The sequence below is a fragment of the Mercurialis annua genome, linkage group LG3 (assembly GCF_937616625.2).
Source record: "Mercurialis annua linkage group LG3, ddMerAnnu1.2, whole genome shotgun sequence".
NCBI lineage: Eukaryota > Viridiplantae > Streptophyta > Magnoliopsida > Malpighiales > Euphorbiaceae > Mercurialis > Mercurialis annua.
In genome coordinates, this window is record NC_065572.1 from 66,860,543 (window position 1) to 66,873,595 (window position 13,053).

Genomic DNA, 13,053 nt, shown 5'->3' on the forward strand with positions numbered 1-13,053 from the left:
AAAATTACAAAAAAAAAATGTTTAGAATTGATTAAAATGACTAACTATGAATTAATTGACCTCGACTTGCAAATTCAAAAGAATATCCCCTTTGCATTTAAAATAAGCATCATAGTAGCTATTCATAAAAAATTAAAAGAAAAACTCAATTAATTGGAGATAAATTCAAAAGCATATCAGCTAGATATACATTAAGTCATTAGTCAAAGCATTAGAAACATGGCATACGAATGGTGACAATGGAGATAAGAACTGAAAAATGCAAATTGATCACTAAATTATCATAAGTTCAAAAGTTTCCAACTATATGATTGAATTCTAGTAGCTTTCATATGTAATACAACAAAGAAAAGTAAAGAAAATGACTCATAATCTTGCTAATATAGACAGAATAATAGAAAAGTAAATAAAAAATATAAGCTTTCCCCCCTCTCGAAAGGACATTCGCAAGGTAAGAAAGATGAGCTACAAAATAAATAGACCAACAGTACTCTTCAAACCTCGGAACTCGAAAAACGATGCCAACATCGTTGTTCCAAGATAACTCAAGAAAATACTGCTTACAGGTTTCTTCAGGATCATTTATTGTCCTTGTAAACTCGGCTAATCTTCAGACTGTGTATGCTTGTTGAATCGTGTCTATATCGAGACCCTTCAATCTCACCACTGATTCTACATGACCCTTGAGCGTATGGAGTTCTCTCAGTCTGTCACCAAATATGATAAATTATGAACACATGAATAATTATTCTGATGAACCAATTTACAGAGGCTTTCGACAAAGACAGAAATAGTATAGATTTTGAAGGGCAATTCTGCTCTTACAAAAGAAAATTAGTCAGCCTAAAAAGACGTTCAACCATTATTCGTGCATACCTTGCAATTTCAGCTCTTCTTTTAGCTTCTTCAGCCATATTGTTAAGGTCTGTGAAATGAGGTCTCTCTGTGAACATCTTGGTGTCCGGTGGCTGCAACCCATGCAATGTTCTTTGTGCGTGTGCCCACTGAAGCTCACGTTGTTCCTTTCCAAAGTCCTTTTGCCTAGTGAAAGCAATCTGAACAAAACATAAAAGAAATAGATCATTAACATATAGATTAATAACAGAACTTCATCCAAGACCTGTTGCAGCAAGCAAAATGTCAGTCATACCCTCTGCTCAATAACAAGATCCCAAGCCCTTCCGCTCAATGCATAACGTATAAAGAACTTGATGAAGTCGAGGGGGATGTAGAAAATGATGTTGTAAAGCCAAATAACACCAGCCCAACCCCAGCCAATTCCTTCAATTGCTGCGAAGCTCCAATTCGCATAGACTGCAATAAGCGTAGCAACCTACAGAAAATGGAAACGTGAAGAATAAAGGTTAATAGTTGTTCCAAATTATTAAAAAGCTGGCAAGTAAATAGATAAAACAGTAGCTCACCAGTTGAGCAATCACAAAAGCCACCATAAGCAATATTCCAGGGCGTTCAACGAAAGACCAACTTCGAGATCGAGTCACGAAAATCAAAGCCTGACTAACAATGCTCACTTGCAAATATATAGCTGATGCAAGCTTTCTAAAGTCGTCATGGGCTGTTTTCTCTAGGCTTGATACTCCAAATACCCTCTGAAGAATTACCAGGACGAGAATCAATTACTCAGAAGTCTATTACACAATAATTGTCCAAGTTATAGCGGTCATTAATCATGAATCCTCAATCGCAAGTTCACAACCAATAGCTAAAATACAATAATTACGCACACTAATAATACAGGATATAAGGTACATGCTAGAGCACTATGTGAAAACATGTGCATTTCCAGAACTTGTCAGACTTCACAAAGCCAGATCATGATTTTATTCCCATTAAACCTCACCACTATAGCCCTAAACTATGCTATCCGTACCCAAGTTCATGTCACATTGGCCCTAAATAATATTTAGACCAAGAAATATCAGTCCAAAAATAGTAGTGACACGACTAAAAAAATAGTAAATTAAAGGAAATAAGAACATGTTAGGAACTAGGAAACTATAAGACATCCCAGAACAAATTTACGTTGATGTCACAGGCAAATGCATCACCATGATATGAAAACAAGAGCACATAAACCGCCATAACATTATAAAGAAAGGCACGGAATCTTACTGGGAAGAAATCTGTTTTGTATGCAGCCCAAAAAAATATGACAGTCATCATTGCCAGGTAACTACCAAGGACAATGCCAGTTGTGAAAATCTCAGACAACTTCCAGCTGTCTGGCAGAGGAGATGGTTTCACTCTATCCTTAGATATGGTCATAATGGTACCTGAAATCATACAGCGAAAGTAAGCATCTAAAGAGAAGACGAGGCAAGAGAAATAAGCACTGCATCGAGAAGTAAATTTACAAAATTCCGAGAAGATTAAAAAAAATTGCTTATGCAATTACAAGGCTGCAATTCCTCGAGAAAAGACAATAAACCTCATCTCAGATTTACAAAATTTCAATCTCAACCAAAGCAGAATGAGTAAGGATTGTCATGTATGTTTCAGAGAAAAAGAGACCAACCGTCATTCAGAATTGCAATAATAAGCACCATAAAAGGTGGAAAGTCAAACTTCCATATGAGAGCCAGTAGCATGAAACCAAGCTGTAACAGAATTAAAGCAATGTCAGATAAGGAAATCAGTGAAAAGGCTGTATTGATAATCGATAAATATGTGCATGTAGATAGGAAATACAGAGAGAGAGAGAAAGCATGCTCTTGCTTACCACTATACGGATGGTAATGGAAACTGCATATATCTGAGAGATGAAAACGGAATAGATTTCAGTTGATGATAATAAAGTACAGGCTACAGCTGCAAATATATGCTTCTATACTATTAAGCAGTATATCAAAGACCAAAAACAATGCTTACAGTGTAATTTTTCATCCTCTGGAAAATTGCTCGACTTGTCAACACCGCACTAATGATGACACTGAGGCCAGGTTCAGTAAGCACAATGTCAGAAGCACTACGAGCAGCATCAGTTGCGTCGGCCACAGCAATCCCAATGTCAGCCTTCTTTAAAGCAGGAGCATCATTGACTCCATCACCTGTCATCCCACATATGTGTTTCCTAGCTTGCAAGCGTTTCACTATCTCATATTTGTGCTCTGAAACATGACAAATTTCAAGCCCATAAATGTTATATTATAGAAAAAAATTAGATATGGCCAAGAGAAATGAGAATAAAATGAGTGCAGCAAAAGGGAAGTACCGGGAAATACACCAGCAAAACCATCAGCTTTTTCAATCAGTTCATCAATTGGTAAAGCCACAATAGACTCATCCTTGTCTTGTCCAAGCAATGCGGATGATGGGTACATATTGGTTCCCATCCCCAAACGACGTCCAGTTTCCTTCCCAATCGCCAGTTGATCCCCTGACAGAAACCATCAGGGCTCAGAAACAAAAACGAAAAAAATTGAATTATCCTCTTACTGTAAAGATTCTAGATGCACTACTACAAAGGACCTACGTATACAGCTAAACAATCCCAGCCTCTTCTTATGAGCAACCCAGTAATAAAATTAGTTTCACCAAATTAAAAGTTAATAGATGGAAAAGCAAGAGTACATATATTACTTTCACTGATCGATTAAAAAATAAAGAAATTTGCAAACCAGATAAAAGTTTCAGTGCCAGGTGATTCATAACACTACTAAGCACATGCATTTGATGCAATAAAAAATATACATAGAACTTAAGGCAGCAATACAGGTGTGCCATTAAAAGAAATATAAGTATTAAAAGTTAATAATATCATTTTAATTCAAAGTAAATGGAATAGATAAAAAAAAAAAAAAAAAAAAACTGTAGTTTCTTCAAAGGTACTCAAAGCCTTATATTTTGATAGAACATGTGTGGAGGAATGAATTGCAAGAATCAAACAACAAACCTGTGATCATTTTAACATTGACACCAAGATTCAAAGCCCTCCTAATTGTTTCAGCGCTATCATGCCTGGGTGGATCAAAAAGGGGCATAAGGCCAATAAACTGCCAAGGACCCCCTAGACTCTCTTTCCTCTTTTCAGGAACTTCCTGCACAATATGATGTTAATACCCAATTAGTGCCAGTAATGCCAAGAGAATAGCAAGAAAATAGAAGGAAACATAAAAATGTATTAAAAAACAAAAATAGAGGATCAGAAAAGATAAATAGATTTCAATTACTTGATATGCAACAGCAAGAGACCGTAAACCTCTCTCTGCAAACTTGTCAATCACAGCATGAACTCTTCGCTCAATGTCCGACTTATTGTGTGAAAGATTTAGAATCTAAAAGCATATTACAGACGAGAATTAGAGTATGATCCAACTTCCAAGAGCATACACTGCAACAAAAAATATAAGACGACAGGTTACCTGCTCAGGTGCACCTTTGCTAACTCTGTGCATTTTACCATCGGCGTCAAGGTAAGTTAAGGCTGTTCGCTTATCAGTAGGATTGAAGGGAAGGAAATGAATTTCTTGAATTCCAGCACGAGCCTGTTGCGAGAAACAGAAAAAAGGAGGGAGGGGAGTGCAGGGAGCATAATTAGTTTCACAAAAACATAAAAATTAAGCTCACAAAAAAGAAAAAGAAAATAAGCATTTGTTAATTACCTCTTTCGGGTCAGCCAGCATTCCAACAATAGCAGCATCAATTGCATCTTGATTCTCTGTCCTAGAGGCCCGAGCTGCCATCAGAACAACAGTATCTGCATCTACTCCTTTGGCAAAAACCTGAAGTACAATTTCAAGATTCAGCAAAAACCTGAAAATTAACTTGAAAGTTCACGCTCTAGCATAAGTGCTCAAGCATATAGCATTGCAAACCAACCTCTACAAGACTCTTGTCAACGGTAAGCTTGTTCAATGTCAAAGTTCCAGTCTTATCACTGCAAAGCACATCCATGCCAGCCATCTCTTCAATTGCAGTCATTCTCTTTGTGATGGCACCCTATATTACATATCACATATTTGTCAAACTTTCATCCTGCTGTAGCCATGCTCAAATTAAGACATTAGGTAGAATGTTTCGAACCTGCTGAGATAACCTATGAGAACCAATAGCCATGGTTACTGATAGGACAGTTGGCATAGCAATTGGAATTCCTCCAATGAGAAGTACAAGAAGATTGTCAATCCCAGGACGATACTCCCGATCTTGAATGGGGTACATGACAATAATCTCTATGATCATACCCACAGCAATTGAACATATGCAGAAATTCCCTATCGCAGTCAAGACCTGCGCAGCAAGTAACAGTGAAGAAGTAATACTAAAATCGCACAAATAAAGAATCAAACATCAGGAAGAAGGTCCAATGTTTATTTCAATCACATTACCTTTTGGAAATGGCCAACTTGGTTGGTGGTATCCACAAGATGAGCAGCTTTTCCAAAGAAGGTATGTACACCAGTACCAATGACCACTGCTTCAATTTCTCCTTGTTTACAAGTAGAACCAGAATACACACCGTCTCCAGGTCCTTTTGTCACAGGAAGAGACTCACCGGTTAGCGCAGACTGCCAAGTAAAACAGAGACAGAAAGAGCAATGAGTACACCAGAATTACAAGAACCCAAATTTTTAAAATACAATAATTGTCCACCCACCTGGTCAATTTTGAGCGGGTCACCATCTAATAAACGAGCATCAGCTGGAACAATATCTCCAAGCTTGATACTAACAATGTCACCAGGAACTAAAACAGCAGCATCCTGCTCACTCCACCTTCCATCGCGAAGAACCTTTATAACAAGATTCAGCAAGAAAATCAATTAATGATCTCTTTAGTCAATCTATTTCGTTCTCAGCCAAATTTGGATGACATTAAACACCAAACCACAAGCGCAATTTCCAGAATAATCCAAAACATAAAACGCAGTCAGGATTCTCGAGTAAACCTTCGCTTTCGGAGCAAGACTAGCCATGAGAGCAGCAGCAGCATTACCAGCATTATTCTCCTCAATAAAACTGATAGTCGAGTTAATCAGCAGCAAAGTAATAATTCCGACGAAATCCTGCCAATCTGGAGGCTTCCCCTGAAAAAATAACAAACATCCCAAATCAATCAAATGATAAAATCAAACAAATTAACATGACAGCTTGTTTTGCACCACATATAATAATATAAACCTATAACTTACTCCTCCATTTGCAAGAGCAATAGCCATAATAGCAGCAGCCTCCATAACCCATGATAAAGGATTCCACATAAACCCCAAAAACTTCAACAATTTGCTCTCCTGAACCACACCAAGATAATAGTAACACAAAAAACAAACTGAATTATCATCAATTCAAACCTGCTAACTATAATTAACATAAAGATTATAACTTTTTGTTACCCTTTTCTCTTCTAGCTTGTTATGGCCAAATATGGCGAGCCTTTCTTCAGCAGCAGCAGTAGTTAAGCCTTCTTTGCTACATCTCAAATTCTCAAACACTTCATCAATGGGTATATTTTCCTGAACTCAAAACAAACAACAAAAACAAACTTCAAACCAAAAAACAAACACAAACAACACAAAATTATGAATGCTTATGAACTCAGATGACAGATCTATTACCAAATCCACAGCTTCCTTCAACACGGCCTCAAGAACTTCACCTTTGTCTTCACCTTTGTCTTCCATCTTCACCAAACTTCAAACCAAATTATACAACTTCACAGCCACACCAAACCCACCATCCAAACCAAATAAAGACAAAAACTTGAACCTTACAAAATATAAACTTCACAAAATTATGGGATACCCAGTTAAAAAGACTGGATTTTGAGCAGGAAAAATAGTTCAATGGCGAAATTGAAGGCAGCCCACCAACAACACCAAATCTACAGAGAAAAGAGTTTTAAGTTTTAACTTAAACAATTAGAGTAGGAGCAAAGAGTGTGCAAGTTAAACACTTTTGTATAGAAGTTAAACAATATCCCACTACTAATTTTCTTATTTCTAATTTGCTCCCCGAATTTTTAGCTTCACGTACTTGTAGTTGTATGTAGTTGTACTTGATGTCTTTTCGGTTTTCAGTTCGGTTCAGAAATGAAATTATCAAAATCGATCGGATTTTTAAGAATTTAAAAACCAAATTTTAAGAAAAAAACTGGTTCAAAAAAATTAATACTTCTTTATTAAAATTTTATTTTATAAAAAATTAAAATAAAATTAAAAATTTTGCATTTAAAAATCAAATCTAAATTAGTTGTAATATCTTATATATTTTAGTATTTAAAAATAAAGTAAATTAGTATTACTTTCCAAAAAATAATACTAACAATTTTTAATATATATATATATATATATATATATATATATATATATATTTGCTTTTTAAAATTTAAAACCAAACCGAAATGTATAAAAATCATAATTTTCAAATTTAACCGGCTACTTTCAGTTTTGGTTTTGATTCGGTTCGTCTTTATAGTTTGGTAATATTTACAATTTTGAGCTTTTTGGAGGACTTGTGATAATTTGGAAATGATTTTCTTGATTTTTTTGGGATTTTTTTATTTGAAAATTAAATTTTTGTGGATGCAGACACCAACCATAAGCCATCAATAATCTGCACATGCACCACACAAGCCTATCCTCTATTTTAACATTTTTAGAATTTTAAAATTGATTTTTTGGAGAAGTATTTTATTATTTGAATAGAAAAATACATTTGCTTTTTGATTAAGACGCGTGTCGAGGAGAATCGCCGGAGGATAATTACAGCGAGTAGGGAATACGTTTTATAATTTATGTCCTTTTCTTAAAAAAAACGGCTTTTGCATTTATGCCCTTATGCTTATCCCTTTTTGCTTAAAAGTAACTGTATGTTACTACTTTTGCACTAAAGGCTAAAGGAATGTTTGGCTGAAGAAAATTACTTTAAAAAATAACTTTGTTACTAATTTTTTCCAATTTTGAATCACAGTAGAATAACATTACAGCTTTTTAAATACTACTAAAATATACTACACCCACAATAAAACTATATTAAAATTACATTAATTTAATATTTTATTGGATATGTTGTTTGCTTTTAAAATTACATAAAAGATATCAAAAATATTTATCTTTTATCTCATCATTATTATTATTACTAAAAAATAAAATTAAAAAATTGAATATAAAAAAAAGGAAAGTAACGGCTAAAAAAAGAAGACGGCATAAAGATAGTAATAAGAAAATAGTGACATCAATGACTTTAAAAAAAGAAGAAGAAATATTAAAAAATTAAAAATGATAAAATATAAATTTAGAAAGTAAAGGGGTTAATTAAATTTAAATAAAAAGACAAAAGTATTTTTAAAAATAGAGTCATCTATAGAATTTTTGCTTCAGTTCCAATTTTGATATTAATTACTGTAAGCATAGAATAACGGCAGTAATTATTAGTATTTCAAGAATTGAATAATGTTTTTAACTTTTGTTATAATTTATAACAGATGTTACTCGTCGTTAATTTAATAATAACGATGGAGTAACTGAGTTTGATATTTTAATATTTTCTTGATTATAAAGAAACATCCAAATTAAAATAATACTATGATTAGCATGTTACTTGAAAAAAATAAAACAAGTAAAGAATTGTATAGTATTACTACTGGTTTCTTTATTAGTTTGAAAGTAAGTAAATGAGACCGTTGAAAGTTGAAAATTGAAAGGGATTGAAATCCAATGCTGGCAAGTCCCACAGTCTTTGCTCCCTAAATCCTGCTTATTTTTCGTCACAGCTTTTATTATTCTTTAATCCTTTGTTTGCTTACTCATCTCTCCTTACCTATCTCACAATAATAAATATTTTCATTAATAAAAATAGAAATATGATTCGATTTGAAATAATAAAAGTGTTACCGATCAATATATCGGAGTTCCACGAGCAAATTAGGCGAACCAAGTAAGCGTCCGTCTAAGTGTTACCGATCAATATATAATGAGTCCCGACGAACCAAGTAAGGGTCCGCCTAATTGATCACAAACAAACCATATCTAATACCTAAATAATATCGTGTGATCGTGGCACCTCCACTTTGAAAAATACGTTGAACGTTGGCAATGCACATCCAAACCGCTATCCATATATCCTAAGAGCTATTAATGGATTTACATTTGCACCTGCCGATGTTAATCACTTTTACAAAACACTTACCTTATTCATTCATAGTATCCAAATTATGGCAACTTTGTCCTGACAGAGTAGTCTGATTTCTTTAAATATTGTTGCTTGTGTAGGTACTCGCCAAAACGAAGGTAACAATAAGATTTTCATAACCCTGACGTAAAAAACTTACAAAAATATTATACCAAAAGCATAATACAATTTGGTGTCTCATTTTAACAAAGTATTTACAAATCTAACCTAACTAGCATAATGAAGAAAAAACGTCAACAACTAATTAACTCGAAAAACTATAAAAAATTATTTCCACCGCCATTGCCATCAAAAGCTCAAAAGATTGAAGTTTGATAAGAATCTTGAATCCCCATCGACATCACTAGTAAAATTTAATATCTGTAAAAAACGGTGGAAGACAAAGAGGAAGCCATAATTTTGGTAGGAGCAGAAGTTGAATAAGACGAAGAAGATGAAAAAGCCGATGAAGAAGATCCTGAAAAATTTATACCTTTAACAAAAGCAAAAGTTAAATAAGATAATGAAGATAATTGGACCAGGAGTTGAATATGACAACAAAGATGACAACATTCTCTATATCTATATAAAAAACGCAATTTAAAAAAACAAATAAATATTAGAAAACTTGCAAGTAAATTTAAGTAATTTTTAATTGTTTTTAAGTATATTTTGAATGTATCTTTGGTGTTTCTGGGTGTATTTAAAGTGAGAATATGCAGAGAAAATACAATGCATTTAAAGTAGATCTTTAGCATATTATAAGTTGATGTTCATTGAAGCTGGCTATCATCATCGATAAAGAAATCAAATTTTTTACCTTTGATTGTCGCCAAGGAAAAAAAGAACTACTCGGTCAATTTTTTTGAAAAAAGAACAAAAATAATATCCTTGTATAAATCACACTTTACTCAAATACATAGAAAGCTGAATTTTTACATTCATGACAAAATAGCGAAATTCTTTATATTAATAAATAAGAAACACATGGCACGCATAAAATAAAAAATGTTAAAAAGAAACACGTCCAAAACGCATCAAAACGCGTTAAAAACACGTCAACGATGTGTCAAAAACGCGTTTTACAAGCGTGTCACATCAATCACGCATTAGCGCGTGTTAAGATGTCAGAAATATTTAAATATGTATAATTTATTTATCTCTTATGTATCAAATATGCATCACAAATATATTTGATTATCATTTTCTCATATTTTTAAAACAGATTCGTAGAGAGGTTCAAAACTGGGAAAAACTTGTAAGTGTAGGTTTTGAAAACAAAATGGGTATTTTTGTTTAATTTTGTTTTGTTTTGATTTAGTTGTTGCAAAGAGTTTTGATTGTTAATTGGCTTAATACATTATTTGACTCCTAAACTATACCGTTTTATTCTCTGCGACCTCTAAACTAATTTCGTGTTCTTTTTGACCTCTTAAATCTTTTTTTTGTTCTATTTTACCCCTCATTCGGAATGTGCATACCACGCGCGATGACGTGGGTAAAATTGTTGACATGACTTTGCTGACATGGAGTTAAACAGAATAAAAAAAATAGTTAAGAGGTCCAATGGAACACTAAAATAGTTTAGAGGTCATAGGAAATAAAAGGGTAAGGTTTAGGGGTCAAAAAATATAAAGCCTAATTTTTTTTTATTTAAAATAAAAAGTGATTGAAAAAATCATTTAAGGCTTTAAAAATCATGAAATTTAGCGTGTTTTCCACTTTTAACACAAATTTTAAAAATTCATAATTGATTTGAAAAGTTTGATATTGCAAAAAATTAAAAGCTGATGTATTGAAATTTTTAAAATTGGAAATTGTTAAACACACTAAAAATTATAATTTTTTTTAAAAATTTAATATTATCACAGTATAGTAAATTTATATATTTTATAATATCGTTAAAAACAGATAAACTTCATTTATTATTATTCAAATATAAACAAATATTTACATTGAAGTTATATTATGTAATTATTTGACTAAATTTCAATTTTTTTTATTTTTTTAGAAGATTAAATGGATGAAAATTAAATAATTGTATTTTCGAGAAGGTTAAATGGGTAAAAATTAAAAATTTGAAGGTATAATAGGAAAATAAAATACGTTCAGGGGTCAAATAGAACAAAATAGTGTAGTTCGGGGGTTCAATAGAACAATTTATGCACTTTAGTTATTCTTCACGCGCTTCAAAGTGTTTGAAAACACGCGTTTTTGCCACGTTGGATGAAAAAGGTCAGATCGGCAAAAAAGTTGCAGTTGACGGGTTAAATAGAACAAAAAATAAAGTTCAGAGGTCCAATAAAATATCAAATTAGTTTAAGAGTCTTAGAGAATAAAAGTGTATAGTTTAGGGGTCAAATGATATATTAAGCATTGTTAATTAGAGGATTTTGATGATATTTTGAAGTATGAAGACTTGTTTTTTAGTCATTGAAAAATTATTGGAAGTTATCGTTAATTAAAATTTTATTATTATTCTTTCTTTTTTATAATTATGATGTAGCAGCTGTATCGCTCATTTTTAAATTTATTTCGTTGAAAATAATCATCCTGAGTTGGAGATTAATTTTAGAAATATATAAATTATATATATACGAAGTGTATTTTGTTAAAATAATAATAAAAGAAGAAAAGAATATATATCTACAATATACTATTAGTGTTATATCTATGATATATCGATGATTTATCTAAAATGTATTAGTGATGCATATACGTCGTTGATGTATCCAATATGTATATACACAATGTAGACATAATAAACTGAACTAATAACTATGTCTTCATTAAATTTATTAACAGCTGAAGTTAATCTTACACATACGAGTTTATATCAAAAATGTAAATATTTATAATTGTATAGTTACATAAGAAATCAAATCTCATAAATATCTCATATACATCTCAGAAAACAAGTCATATACATTTTAAAAATATTTCAAATACATCTAAAAAACAACCAAAATACATCTATGAACCAACTCAACTACATTTTTCGAAATAAAAGAAAGTAGTCTAAACTTTTTGAAAAAAATATTGATGAAACCATCATACTACAAAATAAAACAAAAATAGAAGAGAAACATCCTAAGAAACAAAAGAGAGACATTAGTGTGTAAAATCTAGCTCTTGTCTTGTTTTTGTTTTTTTAATCAACATAGGGATCATTGTATTAACTCGGAACAAAAGCAGTTACATTGTAAGAGTCAGGATGAACCTGTAGATCTGACAAAAAAAATAGGTGAAAACAAATAAATGCGCTGAAGCTGAATATAAGGTTGATTTTTCAAGAAATTGGAATCCAACAAAATTGAAATGTCACAATTGCTGAGACCAACATAAATCTATAACAACAAGTTTAAACCCAAGAAGAAACTTGAAAAAAATCAAAAAAAACTGTATAAACAAAATTCAACAAAAATTGAGACACTCTTTTAATCCCACTTTCTTCTATCATACGGTTTTGCGTCATCTATAGTGTTTCCCCGATTTTTATTCTTTGACTCTGCTTGCACTGCCTACAAACACTACTCCTGCCTTCTGAAACTCCTTCAATTTGGAATTCTAAATATTATCCTATTGAAAAAATAGTTTAGAAAATAAAATTATATATTTGGAACAAATCTAAAAATCCAGAAAATAATGGAAGAAAAAATAATAGAGAATAGAGAAATTCAAAAAAAATAGCAAAAAGAGATAAAGTTGGAATTTTCAGAATCATACTGACATTAATTTTGGAGAAGAGAATAAGAAAGTGAGAATTTGTTTTTTCTTTTTTTCATCAAACCAAAATAATGGACACGTGTAGGTTTAAGAAGTGAGGTTAAATTATAAAATAAATAGGACCGGGTCATCAAACGCAAATCAGAAATATAAACATTTGACCAGCATTTGAGAAGAAGAAAAAATGATTTTGTAAATT

General features: G+C 32.1%; 1 protein-coding gene across 1 annotated transcript; it reads right to left on the minus strand.

Moving 5' to 3' along the window:
• Positions 1 to 253: 253 nt before the first annotated feature.
• On the minus strand, positions 254 to 6,956 carry LOC126675230 (ATPase 4, plasma membrane-type). The gene is made up of 21 exons (XM_050369839.2): positions 6,575 to 6,956; positions 6,353 to 6,472; positions 6,152 to 6,250; positions 5,909 to 6,046; positions 5,618 to 5,752; positions 5,349 to 5,528; positions 5,044 to 5,250; positions 4,840 to 4,959; positions 4,623 to 4,742; positions 4,383 to 4,505; positions 4,191 to 4,295; positions 3,914 to 4,058; positions 3,233 to 3,397; positions 2,890 to 3,128; positions 2,741 to 2,773; positions 2,537 to 2,618; positions 2,134 to 2,294; positions 1,425 to 1,610; positions 1,151 to 1,333; positions 877 to 1,055; positions 254 to 707 (listed from the first exon to the last, which is right to left on the minus strand). The coding sequence occupies exons 1-21, from the start codon at positions 6,638 to 6,640 to the stop codon at positions 611 to 613; spliced, it is 2,883 nt and encodes a 960-aa protein (XP_050225796.1). The 5' UTR covers positions 6,641 to 6,956; the 3' UTR covers positions 254 to 610.
• Between the last annotated feature and the right edge of the window lie 6,097 nt (positions 6,957 to 13,053).

Bases quoted from the DNA above. Each gene is read 5' to 3' on its own strand.
- LOC126675230 (XM_050369839.2), bottom strand. From the start codon at position 6,640: ATGGAAGACAAAGGTGAAGACAAAGGTGAAGTTCTTGAGGCCGTGTTG. The intron at 6,473-6,574 runs GTAATAGATCTG...TTTTGAGTTCAG, and splicing joins TGAAGGAAGCTGTGGATTTG to GAAAATATACCCATTGATGA. The intron at 1,334-1,424 runs GTGAGCTACTGT...CATTTTCTGTAG, and splicing joins CTTTTGTGATTGCTCAACTG to GTTGCTACGCTTATTGCAGT.